Source organism: Xiphophorus couchianus, chromosome 20 (assembly GCF_001444195.1).
Source record: "Xiphophorus couchianus chromosome 20, X_couchianus-1.0, whole genome shotgun sequence".
NCBI classification, from domain to species: Eukaryota; Metazoa; Chordata; class Actinopteri; order Cyprinodontiformes; family Poeciliidae; genus Xiphophorus; species Xiphophorus couchianus.
The window spans coordinates 19,797,925-19,809,766 of NC_040247.1; the positions used below are offsets into that span (position 1 = coordinate 19,797,925).

The following is an 11,842-nucleotide window of genomic DNA, read 5'->3' on the forward strand; positions in this document are numbered from 1 at the left end:
GATCTCAGTTGTTGTGGATCTGTTTTTAAAAAAGACCATGAAAATTATTAGTGGGGATTATTAGGAGGATAACAAAATATATCCTCATTTCTATTTTCATAGAACTATTTATTTATTCATTTTGGTGGAGGTTTTTTCCTGTTAAAACAGAGTTTTCCCTCTTATGCGAAGTTAGATAGAAAAAACCTTCCAAAGTAAACAAACATAAATTATTTTTCTATTCTTCTTTCTCTTAATTCTCCTCCATATTCAAATATTTTGCTTTTTTGCTGTTATTTTGTTATTGATATTACTACAGTATATGATTATCCTGATTTACTATCAGTAATATTTTCTTATTATTTTCTTATTTATTATTAATATTATTATTATTAGTTATCATTATCATTATTTCACTGTTCAAAATTATTTAAATCATTGAAAAGAATTTTAAAAACAACACATTTTTTAACATATGTTAATATATTAACATATTTAACATATACTGCCTCTAATATGTTATTGATATTAATATGTTTATATGTTAACATATTAACCTAGGTTAACCTAGGTTAATATGTTAACCTTTATACATAGGTTAACATATGTTTAAATAGTTAACATATGTTAACCTATACTGCCTCTAATATGTTAACCTATGTTAATAGGTTAATATGTTAACATACATATTAACCTATTAACATAGGATAACATATTAACCTATGTTAGTAACAAGGGTTATTAACATATTAATGTTATTATTAATTAATAACATTAATATGTTATTAATAACATATATATATATATATATATATATATATATATATATATATATATATGTTAACATATACTGCCTCTAATATGTTATTAATATTAATAACATAGGTTATTAACCTTAATAGGTTAATAACCTATGTTATTAACCTATTAAGGTTAATAACATAGGTTATTAACCTATTAAGGTTAATAACCTGTATTATTAACACAGGTTATTAACATAGATTATTAACATATTAATGTTATAAACATATTAATGTTATTACTAATTAATGACATTATTATGTTTTTAATTAATAACATATTAATGTTATTATTAATAACATATTAATAATATATTATGTAATATATTAACATATGTTAACGTCCCTCCTGACCCCTCTAAGGGACAAGGGTGTACAGAAAATGGATGAATGGATATTTGGGTTAGCCCAAATATGTTAAACAATTTCATTGTTTTCGTTGTGACACCATTTGATTATGTTCTTCGTTTTGAACGTGTCGATCTTAATGTATACCTCCTTGGTTTCTGTTGTTCCCTTTTTGTTTGCTTTATTTTTGGTGATGTTATTCGTTCTTTTATCCTGTTATTTTGCACAAATTTGTTGGTCTGTAATGTTTTTCTGTGTGCCTTTAACATTCAATTAAAAAACAAAACAAAACAGGTCGTTCATGCTGAAAATCCCTCAAGAATCAAAATAAAAACATAGGATCCCCAGTATTTGACCAGCGGTGGCCATGGTCCCCTGTGTCCCCCCACTGGGGGCACCACTAAACATCCTAAATATTATACAGCAAGCAACCTGGAGGGACAGAGTTCCCAAAATGCAATGTTTGCAAGGGATATTAATAGGTACCAAAACCGTAATAGACCAAACATTAACTGATGAAATATACTAAACTATGCCATTTTATTTTTTGCTGTCTTTGATATCCAGTTTGAGATCATAGACTCCATATGGTCACCACACACAAAACACGTCATATTTCAGCTTTATTTTCTTTAAAAAAAAGCAGCCATGTCCTCCACTGTTTCACTTCAAAAACCAAAGCATACATGTAGTACCACAAAGACCATTTTGTCCGTCACGAACAAAACTCCACATCAACGACACAGATGATCGAACAGTTGTATGAAGTGTAGGTTTAAGTACAGATAGTAAAGCTATAATTTAAGCTTCTCAGTCTTTAAAATGAGAAAGTACATGAAGAGAATTTGAAACACACTTGAATGAAATGTGTCCAAACTGAAATAGAAACAACAATAATAATAATAATCCTCCTAAAACTGATGAGGATATGTTCAAACGACTGCCTGCGTTGGACAACATCACAGTTTTCAGTGGAGTGGGTTTATTTTAAACATACTCTACTCAGTGTACAGTAAATCTACAGGAAACACCTCTGGATTATTTTAAGGTATCAGAAAATAAATAATTCTTTTTTTTTTTTTTATCATACAAGCAACAGTAGTATTACATCATAACTTTCCTCTCCTCTTAGTCCCTCAATATGTGCAAACTGCAAGAGTTTTAAAAGGTAGCACTTTATGCATGGACCATGGAATATAAAAACAAGTGTTTTTACAATGAGCACTTCATTCAAAGTATAGCGAATGTGACAGAAGACTAAAGATCATTGAATTGGATCCAAGAGAACCATGTTGTTAAAATTAGAGCCACTTAAATAAAAATAGGTAGTTAATAAACCAAAGGATTTTTTCTTTTGGAACTAAACAGCTTCTCTAATAAACCCAAATGCTAATATTATCCTCTTTACATCTTTAAAAGATCAAATACTGAGATGTAAATATAACGCTGAGCTGAAAGTGAATTTGCAGTGAAATCACACCTAATACATTGATTTTTACCAGCTCTTGTCCCCATCAGAAACCAAATTACAGAATATTAGACAGAAGTCACTGATCTTCATCACCACCTGTGCTTCGACTTTAAGCAGAAAATGCTCCGTTTTAGCAGTTTATCATGAGTACTTCAACATTAAAGGGGTTTTCCTTTCGTTAAGACACAGATATGTCAGCGTGGACGGGGCTTCTGTCAGAGTCTTCGTGTTTAACCAGACTGAAGATTCGCTTCTTTCATTGGACAGCAGGCAGAAAGCATCTCCACACCGCTGAAAATGCACTTGGAGGGATGTTGAATTCTTCTTGACGGCTTCAAGACGAATCCAGAAGAGTCCAAGTCCAAACAGACACACGACAAAAACCAAACAGATGGACACAAAGCCGGAGGAATGCTTCACTTAAACTTTGTTCCAAAAAGAATAATAATTAGAACAAGGACTATGACAAAAAGGATCAAAATGACGAGCATCTTCCTGTTTTTCTTCTGATACTGCTCCGCCTGCGAAGGAAAGGGAAGAAAAAACATAAAGACAAACATAAAAATTTAGATCCTGAATCATTAATTTAGCCTGTGGATTTTTATTATTGTCTTTAAAAATTAAAATACTTTTTTGTTGACATTTAACACTTAAGCAAATGAATGATAAAAGCCATCCAAATTCATGACTGCAGATAAAAACAATGCAATGTCACCAATAGTTAGATTCAAAGACATTTACGTTAATTGCTTTGTCATCATTCACTTTTTGGAAAAAAACAACAAAACAGATTTATTATTGAAAGGCCTGCCGATCATGTGTTCGTAAACTTACAATCATAACTGGATGGTTCATACAGGAAACATCCAGAACGCAAAATATGACATGCAGAAGGTATTTTGTTTACCTTCTGTAACTGTTTTAGTCCATCATCTGTTTTTACACAAGCCTGCTCCACATTGAAGTCAATTCTGTCCAGAACAGTTCCCTTTGAGAAAATAAAAGCATTTTTATTAGAACAACAAAGTACAAACAGCCAGAGTCACACTTTATTTTGTAAAGCTAATGCCAGTGTTTTTAAGAGTTCTCCATTTCCAAATATGTCTACACTTTTAACTAAGGATGTTTTTACTTTACAAAGATAATCTCTAAAATGTAGTGATATGAATGAATTTTCATACAGAGATGGTATCAAATGCATTCTCTTCTGTTATATTTTACGCCCTAATTCTTTGACCAAAATGTCTGCGTTAGTCTTTGGGTAAAAATATATTAGTGCAAAAAAAAATGTCTGATTAAGTGCTTAGACATGAAAAAAATGACAACAACAAAAAAAGAGGTATTCATTTCCTTCTTTGATTAAATATTTTTCTGGCTGCTAGGTGTTTTGTGTCTAGTTTTTTTTTTCTAATTATTTTTAAAGTTTTATTTGCTAGGTAAATTTTTCTGCAGTTTTTTTAAAATATAGCAGCCTCAACCATAAACGCTAGTATTACCTTGTTTTGGAAAAAAATAAAGAAAAACCAAACAATCAAACAAACAAAAAAAATAAAAACCTGCAAAAAGATTCAAGGATTCTACCAACATGACAAAGATCCCCTCAAAATCTTGTTTAAAAAAAAAAAAAGACTTAAATGTTCACAATAACCAATAAAAAAGAGAAAAAATAAATGTAGCATTTACAATTATTCCACTAATTATTCTCCTTTTAGTACCTGCTCCACCACCATTCCCGCCAAATCCCGGAAAATCTCATTCAGATCCGAGATGGACTGCACTATTTGTCGGATCTCCCTCTCCCGTTCCTCCACCAGAACCGTGTTCTGCTCCACCAGCATCAGCTGATCATCTGTGAACCCCTGCGAAACCAAGATTCACACACCCTGTTACACACTCACAAAGAAGGGAGGATAATAAGCACAGAAAACCTTAGCAAATGCTGTTGCAACCCATAATGCAACAGTAATTTATCAATATTAATGAGTTCATGTCACCAATTGATATCAATAACACCGTTGCTAAACATTTACAGGCTCTAGTCAATGTAAACAATGAGAGATAAACAGGGCAGTTTTATTTCTTAATACTTTCATCCTGCTCACTTTCACGGACAAGATATTTTTACCATCTTAAAAGGAGTTAATGCGGTCCTGAATCAATTAATTAAAAACAAAATACCACTTCTAAATTCATCATTACATTTCATTCTAATAAAGCAAGAATGTGTGAAAGATGACCAAAAAGAGGGAGACAAACAGGCAGACTCATGAAAACACCTCAGTTTTATTTTGATTTTTAAAAAAATAAAATTACCAAAATAACCAAGAACAAAATTAAAAAGTATGTGTATCTCTGTTGCTGGAGTTAATCAGTGTGATAGTTTGCCTGAAGATCTTAAACTAAGTACGGTAATAACATAACAGTTTAAAAATAAACTAAAACATAGAGTGATTGAAAGCGATAAAGGGACTTCATGATGGCGATTTACTTACTTTTTAATCTGTTTTTTTCTTTTCTTCTCTGTTAATTTTACTTATACTAAAGTTATGAAGAGTGGAACAAACCCAAATAGCTTCAGCCTACACCTTTTTGATTTATACAACACTTATGAATTATTTTTACTTGACTTTGCTTTGAATTTCTTTGGTTTGAAGCTGGAGGGTTAAGTGATTGTAATAACTATTATGAGTGTGTCTGAGTGTTTTACGTCAAATAAACGAAACTTTAAAATGTACGAAAACTGTTCATGACATAATCCTCGTTCAGCTGCAGCAATGCCGTCCTGCTCTCACTCTGCTGACGGAAACAAAATCCTCTCACCTTGTCATACAGAGCCAACTCTTCATCCTCTTCCATTAAAGGTCCTGAATCAAAAAAGTGCTTCGATCTCTCCTCCCGATTCTTCATACCTGGCGCATTACCGTCCGCATGATGAAAACAGCAAAATAAAAGAAACACCATCCAAGATGGATCTACATAGATGATCTTGAACAGAATAAAAACTTCCTTACGTTTTAAATAGCTGGACTGCGTGTGCCTGAAGTTGGTGGACAGGTCCTGCAGGCTCTGTGCCAGGGACGACACCACATTCACCAAGAGCCTCTCCTCCTGCTCGGTGCAGTGGCCCCGGCGAGACTGCAGGCCCGTCACGGATCGCTGGCATCGGTGGAACATCTGAGCAGAAGACGAGATCATGAGCCGTCAACCAACGCAAGCAATGCAGGACAAGAGGTCATGTTTTTTCTTTCCTTTTTTTTTTTTTTAAACCTTTTTATTTTCAATAACTGTTTTATATCGACACATACACACGTCCACCCCTGTCACAACTCACATCTTATTTACGCAGACCATTCCAGACATTTAACCTACACCAAGCAAACTGGTCGTACAATTCCAGCTCTGCCAAAAGTCTTCCAGGGAACGTTGATGGAGAAAACAGTCCAACAGAGATACATTTCCTTCAGATAAGAGGTCATGTTTTTATTTGACGTTTTTCTGTTCGTATTAAGTCAACGATGTCAAAAGCATCTCTGTTTAATCATTCTGAGTTTTCCTCTACTGTTCAAGAATTTTTTAAAATAAAAGGTACAAATATAAAGAAGAGATTTTTTTAAATGAAAATTACACAAATAAATCTCAATTAATAAATAAAAGCTGCTGTTCCTGCAAAGCTGCACAACTACAAAAATATAAAAAAAACTTGCCCCTTTAATAAAGGTCAGATATGAACAGCTAAAGCAACATGTTAACCAGTAATAATTTCCAAAGCAATTAAATAAATAAATTCAGATGTCTGCACAATACTTTAAAATCATGTTTAGTCACACTTTGTAAGTCATGTTGCTCCATTTAGCACATTATTTATTTGAGAAAGTCAGCAGACTAATTGAAGAAATTAGAAACAGTTTAAAAGGAAATTTCAGCAGAGATTAATTATTTATTTTTTAACAAAGTCAAAGTGCTGCACAATATAAGATCTCAAGAAATAAACCACCACTACATTGACAAAGTGAGACGAAGCGTACAATGACAGACATAGATAAATGCTAAAGCTAATGTGGAACCATAGGGAAAGGCTACAGTAAATAGATCTGTCATTAATTTTAGATAGCTAATGGTCAATTATTTTACCATCGAATGTAACTGCAAAATGTATATTGTCAATGTTTTATTTATTGTGACAAAAATAAACTCCAGTATTGAGCCTGTTGCTTTTGTTTCTCTACTGTTATTTTCATGAGAGCATCAATAAATATCAATATTTTTAACAATATTTTTAAAAGCAGTAATTATTTGCTCCTCAACGATAAAATTGCACTAAGTAATTTAACCTGTGTCCTAAAGTACCCTCTGCAACTATACGCAAGTTGCTCCTGTAGGCAAGTTGCTGATTCCACTCCTCATCTGAACACTAATGAAGGCGAGTATTGAAATTAGATAAAAAATGGTGAATTGTAATTCAAACCAAAACTGATCCAAATGGGGAGAGCGGTTAACAAAAGCACCTGCGTGATCTCCTGGGTAGTGATCTCTATAGCGTGCTCTTCCTCGCTGCTGTCATCCAGCGTTGGACGGTTCATGTGCTTGTCGTGAAGCAAAGCCAGGTCCCTCATCTTCTGCTGGATCCGTGTGATGTCGTACTGGATCTGAAAGATCAGCAGTCAAAAAACATCAGTACTGCGCGTTTCAATGTTTAATTTCTGAAGACTTTTCGACCGATGATCAGATTTACCTCGTCGACCCCTTCTATCCATTTGGGAGGCAGCTTCTTTGTGACGCCGATAGCAGCTTCTGGGTCCAGACTGATCCCAGAGACCAGAGCCATCCGGTCATCAGCCAACTTAGAAAAAAAATACAGACATCTGTATAAATATGTTTCTTATAGCAATGAAATGGTGTGATGATTATGATGATTGTAAAGCTCTACTTTTATTCGCTTAATTTTATGAAGGGAAAACAACAGTAGTACCTCATCAAGCTCCTAATGTGATTGTCAGAGAGCAGAGTGTTTCCATCCAGCCAGGTTAAGCAAAAGGAGAGAAAAGCAGAAATAACAGATTGAATCGCAGAAAAAACCCCTGCAAATATCAAAGAAAAGGTTTGTTGTCTACTTTCGGTTAAAAATGAGCATTATTAGTTCTGACAGCTCATATTAGTCCTTCATAATGTACACAAGCGTGTTACTAGTGTAAGAAATAAATCAACCACATCCCTGAGAGGCAATGAGGCAAAGTTAGATCGTGCAAGCTCCCATACAGAAAGAATAAAAAATACCATTCTCAGTAAGCTCTTATTAAATTTTCCCACATAACAACCACAGACGTCACAGTATGATATTGGGATTTTATGTAATAGAACATCTGAAGTGGAGAATTAAAATAAAAAAATTACTTAACCCTTTCTTCAGAACCACCTTTAGCTGCAATTACAGCTTTTTTAGTTTCCCCGTGTCTTCAGACTGAAATGTTTGTCTATTCTGATTAGCAAAACAGCTCAAACTCAGTCAGACTGTGTGTCATGTGTCAATGTCCAACATCACCTCAGCATGATGCTGCCACTACCATCTTTCATCCCGCAGTGACAGATTTACAGCATTTAGTGTGTAGGTTAGAAAGTTTGACTTCAGTCTCAGCTGATGAGTCTCTTCCTTCACATGTTGCCGTCTCTCCTACATTGTTTTAGGGAAACTGCAGATTGGTGAAGAATACGAATATCAGTAGTTTTAACGTCGACTGACTCTCCCACCTGAGCTGCGGCTCTCTGCAGCTCCTCTACAGTTACCGCCAGGCCTCTTAGGTGCTTCTCTAATTATTGCTAACCTTCCCTGGTCTTGGTAAGTTTGGAGTACCATACTCCATTTTAAATAATCGATACAGCAGTGTACTTAAGTTTTGGTCTGTCACATAAGATCCCAATAAAATATGTTGAGGTTAAAGGTTGTAGTGCACAGGTGTCAAACTCCAGTCCTCAAGGGCCACTGTCCTGCAGTTTTTAGATGTGCCACAGGTACAAAACACTGGAATAAAATGGCTTAATTACCTCCTCATTGCGTAGATAAGTTCTCCAGAGCCTTGCTAATAATCTAATTATTCTATTCAGGTGTGGTGCAGCAGAGGCACAGCTAAAGGTTGCAGGACACCGGCCCTTGAGGACTGGAGTTTGACACCCCTGTTGTAGTGTGACAAAATGTTAAAATGTTTAAAGCATATGAATACTTTGTCAGGGCATTGAAATTCTGTTAGTATTCTCCAATAAAGTGGAGTAAAACCATAACACTGAAAAACAGCTACATTTAATAAAGATCTGACATTTTAAAATATGAGTTTACTATCACCAACAATGGATGATCAATCTTTACATCCTCACAAAATAAAGTGCTTGCTTGTTGTCTGGAACTTGACTATTTCTTGTAAAATTAGTCCAGCTTTGCTTTCATGTGAACAACTGGTGAGCCACATGTTTATTTTCTTATTTATACCGATTTTTAAAATTTAGAATACACCAGACATGTCAGACTGCAAATACTCAGCTTTACTTGAGTGGGTTTTAATCTAATAAATGGAAACATTGATATGTTCGTGTTTCTATGAGAGAATGTGAGCTGAGCAGGTATGTGGTGGAAATGTTCACAGCAGAGTGTGATAGTCGCAGCCGAGCTTAGACTACAGCTTAGAGAATGTTTCAGGGAGTAAGAAGAGGAGTGGTTTTCTGCAAAGGTTTCAGCATGCATACAAACAGCAGGATTTATAGCAAAGGCTGTCTCAAGTCTGACTCATATCGCCCTGTAAATGAAATTTATCACATCAGATGATCAACAATAAATGAAGTTTTCATTGCCATTGCAGGCAGGCAAGGAATGTCAACTATCCGTTGTTTAGGCTCCCTGGTAATCTGATACCACGCTTTGCCCTTTCTGGGTTTTCAAGCTGTGGGTTAGTCCTTTTGGAAAAACAGAAGTTTGGGAAGAAAGATCTCAGATAAAAATGTTTGCCTTCCATTAGAGCGGCTCTGAGGGAAAATGTTTGGACTCATTTTGCACCTTTGTGGAAAGATTTTGATTCCATACCATGTGATGATTTGTGATTTGTCTCTCACAATGCCTCAGAAAAGTATTCATATTGCCTTTGAACTTTTTTTTTAAGTGTTGGTGTCAGATTACAGCCATGAACTTCAACGTATTGTGTGGCAATTTTATTTTATAGACTATAACATAGATCATAATTGTGAAATGGGATATATTATTTACAAGTGTTTTACAAATAACCGGTATGTAATTTCATCTTAGTATTAATGCAGATGTTCTATGAAGGGTGCTTGTTTAAAAGTGTTAAAGAACAATTAGCATAATGGAGACCAAAGAACACAGCAAGGAAGAGGTTTCAAGAAAGCTGTTATAAAATACTCAAAACTTTGAATATATCACAGAAACCTCAAAATAAGAGTATTCAAGCCTACTAAGAAACAGGCTGACAGGCTGTGGAAGGACAGCATTAGTCAGAAGTCTAGGATCCTGGGTTCAGGTGGGAAAATTATTGAACAAAATGGTGTTTAGGTGAAATAATAATAATAAAAATAAGTGTGACAAAAAACTAACACTGCACCTCCCCATGAAAACCCTGTTTCCAGGGTGAAACATAGTAATGGCAGCATCATGCTGTGGGGAAAGTTTGCTTCCACAAGGACAAGGAAGCATGTCACAGTTAATGGAAAAAATAGATGGGAAATCGTTGATGAAAACCTTTTTGGCACCAAACATGCCAACCACTAAACACTTGTGAAAATGAGTATGAGTTTGTTGTAACCTGACAAAAAGTTAAAAACGGTCAAGGGATGTGAATACTGATCTACAAGCCTGAATATCAAACCTAGCTTTGGATCTTTTAATGAATTAGCAAGCATATAAATAACAGAGGTCTGACTTAGCCAATCCAAAACATGTCTGAGTCACAGAGGAAACCAGCTACAGTCACAGGATGGACCTAGACTACAGCACAGATTTTACAGACGAGACCACATGTAAACATCTTTTAACAGCAACGAGTGATTTAAATGGTGTTAAAAACAGACTTTAGCAGGTGGTTAAATATTTAACAAATGTCATTCTTCATCGTTTATAGCTGCGATTTAGCTTCTGCGGGCAACAAGCCATCCTTGATTGGTCCTCCTGATTCACTCTCATCAACCAGTCATGAAGTGAAACAAGGGGCCACATCAGCTCTGACAACACAGAATATCTACTGCTGCCCAGGTGGCTCTAGCTACGCGGGCTCAGGGACTAACTACATGCAAACACACACAGTAAAATGTCAAAACGATGCAGAGCACTCACCGCAGCATTGCTACGTGTACTCAGACGGGGGTCGTATGTACTCACTTGCTCAGCCAAAATCTGCCGGTTTTGGATCGCATTGTTCCGCATTAACAAGAAGGCATCGGTCAGACGCCGAGTGGCCATGACTGCCTTTGTTGAGCTCTGAATTAACAGAGGACAAACTGACTGCGGATCAGCCGATGATTTAGTAAATTATCTCCAATGACGCGCTGCTAGCTTTAGCTTTACCTGTGAAGAGTGAGGGAAATCTCGCGGTTACAGCACGTCAAATCTCTCCGATCACATTGAGCTGTCAAAGCTTCTTTAGCGTTAAATTTTTAGCATTGAGAGAAAACCCGGAAGTTCAAGGCAATTTTGTATTTATGGTCAAATTGGAAACGGGTTCTCCTCTCTCAGAGAGCTACGGAAGTATGTGTACGTAAACACGTAAACATCTGCGTTTAGCGCATCTTCTTCTACTGCCACCCCCATCTGCACTTTACAAATATGTCGCCCTCTAGTGTCTCAATTAACATTTTTCTTTCTTTCTTTTTTTTTTTAAAAACACTGTCAGGTTTAAAAAGCACCGTAATTTTTTCTGAGTAATGGCTTGCAGCCAGTTAAATTATTTGTAAAAAATAATGCACAAATGCATTGCTATTTCAATGCGAACAGAATGCTATTTCAGTTATTATAGCAAATTTTTAAAATACCCCAATTAGCAACATTTTTAATAGCTTAATCATTTAAAACATCAATCCATCTATTGTTTATATTTTTATTCTTTCAGGGTTGAGTGGCTATTTTAATTCTTTAAATAGAAACAATTCTTTATAATATTTATAAGGATAAGAGCATTAGGTTTCCATGAAGTCTGAAATACTGAGGTCTGAACTACTTAGTAATAAGTTGTTTTTAGCGGTCATACTACAA

At 35.1% G+C, this 11,842-nt stretch overlaps 1 protein-coding gene across 6 annotated transcripts; it reads right to left on the reverse strand.

Annotated features, from left to right (window-relative positions):
• Positions 1-1,733: 1,733 nt before the first annotated feature.
• Positions 1,734-11,372, reverse strand: stx16 (syntaxin 16). 6 transcript variants are annotated; one of them, XM_028004200.1, is made up of 10 exons: positions 11,159-11,372; positions 10,973-11,071; positions 7,568-7,579; positions 7,331-7,438; positions 7,104-7,244; positions 5,610-5,772; positions 5,419-5,507; positions 4,314-4,457; positions 3,506-3,586; positions 1,734-3,119 (listed from the first exon to the last, which is right to left on the reverse strand). In XM_028004200.1, exons 2-10 carry the CDS (start codon positions 11,051-11,053, stop codon positions 3,015-3,017), a joined length of 924 nt encoding a protein of 307 aa, XP_027860001.1. In that variant the 5' UTR covers positions 11,054-11,071; positions 11,159-11,372; the 3' UTR covers positions 1,734-3,014. The 6 variants fall into 6 exon arrangements, with proteins under 6 accessions (XP_027860001.1, XP_027859999.1, XP_027860003.1 ...); XM_028004198.1 differs by having other exon boundaries at positions 10,928-11,071; XM_028004202.1 differs by lacking the exon at positions 7,568-7,579.
• Positions 11,373-11,842: the final 470 nt, after the last annotated feature.

Coding starts and splice junctions, on each gene's coding strand:
- stx16 (XM_028004198.1), bottom strand. CDS start 11,053: ATGGCCACTCGGCGTCTGACCGATGCCTTCTTGTTAATGCGGAACAAT. Junction 5,773..7,103: donor CTACCCAGGAGATCACGCAG/GTGCTTTTGTTA, acceptor TCTTCTGCTCAG/ATGTTCCACCGATGCCAGCG. Junction 5,508..5,609: donor GCAGTCCAGCTATTTAAAAC/GTAAGGAAGTTT, acceptor GTAATGCGCCAG/GTATGAAGAATCGGGAGGAG.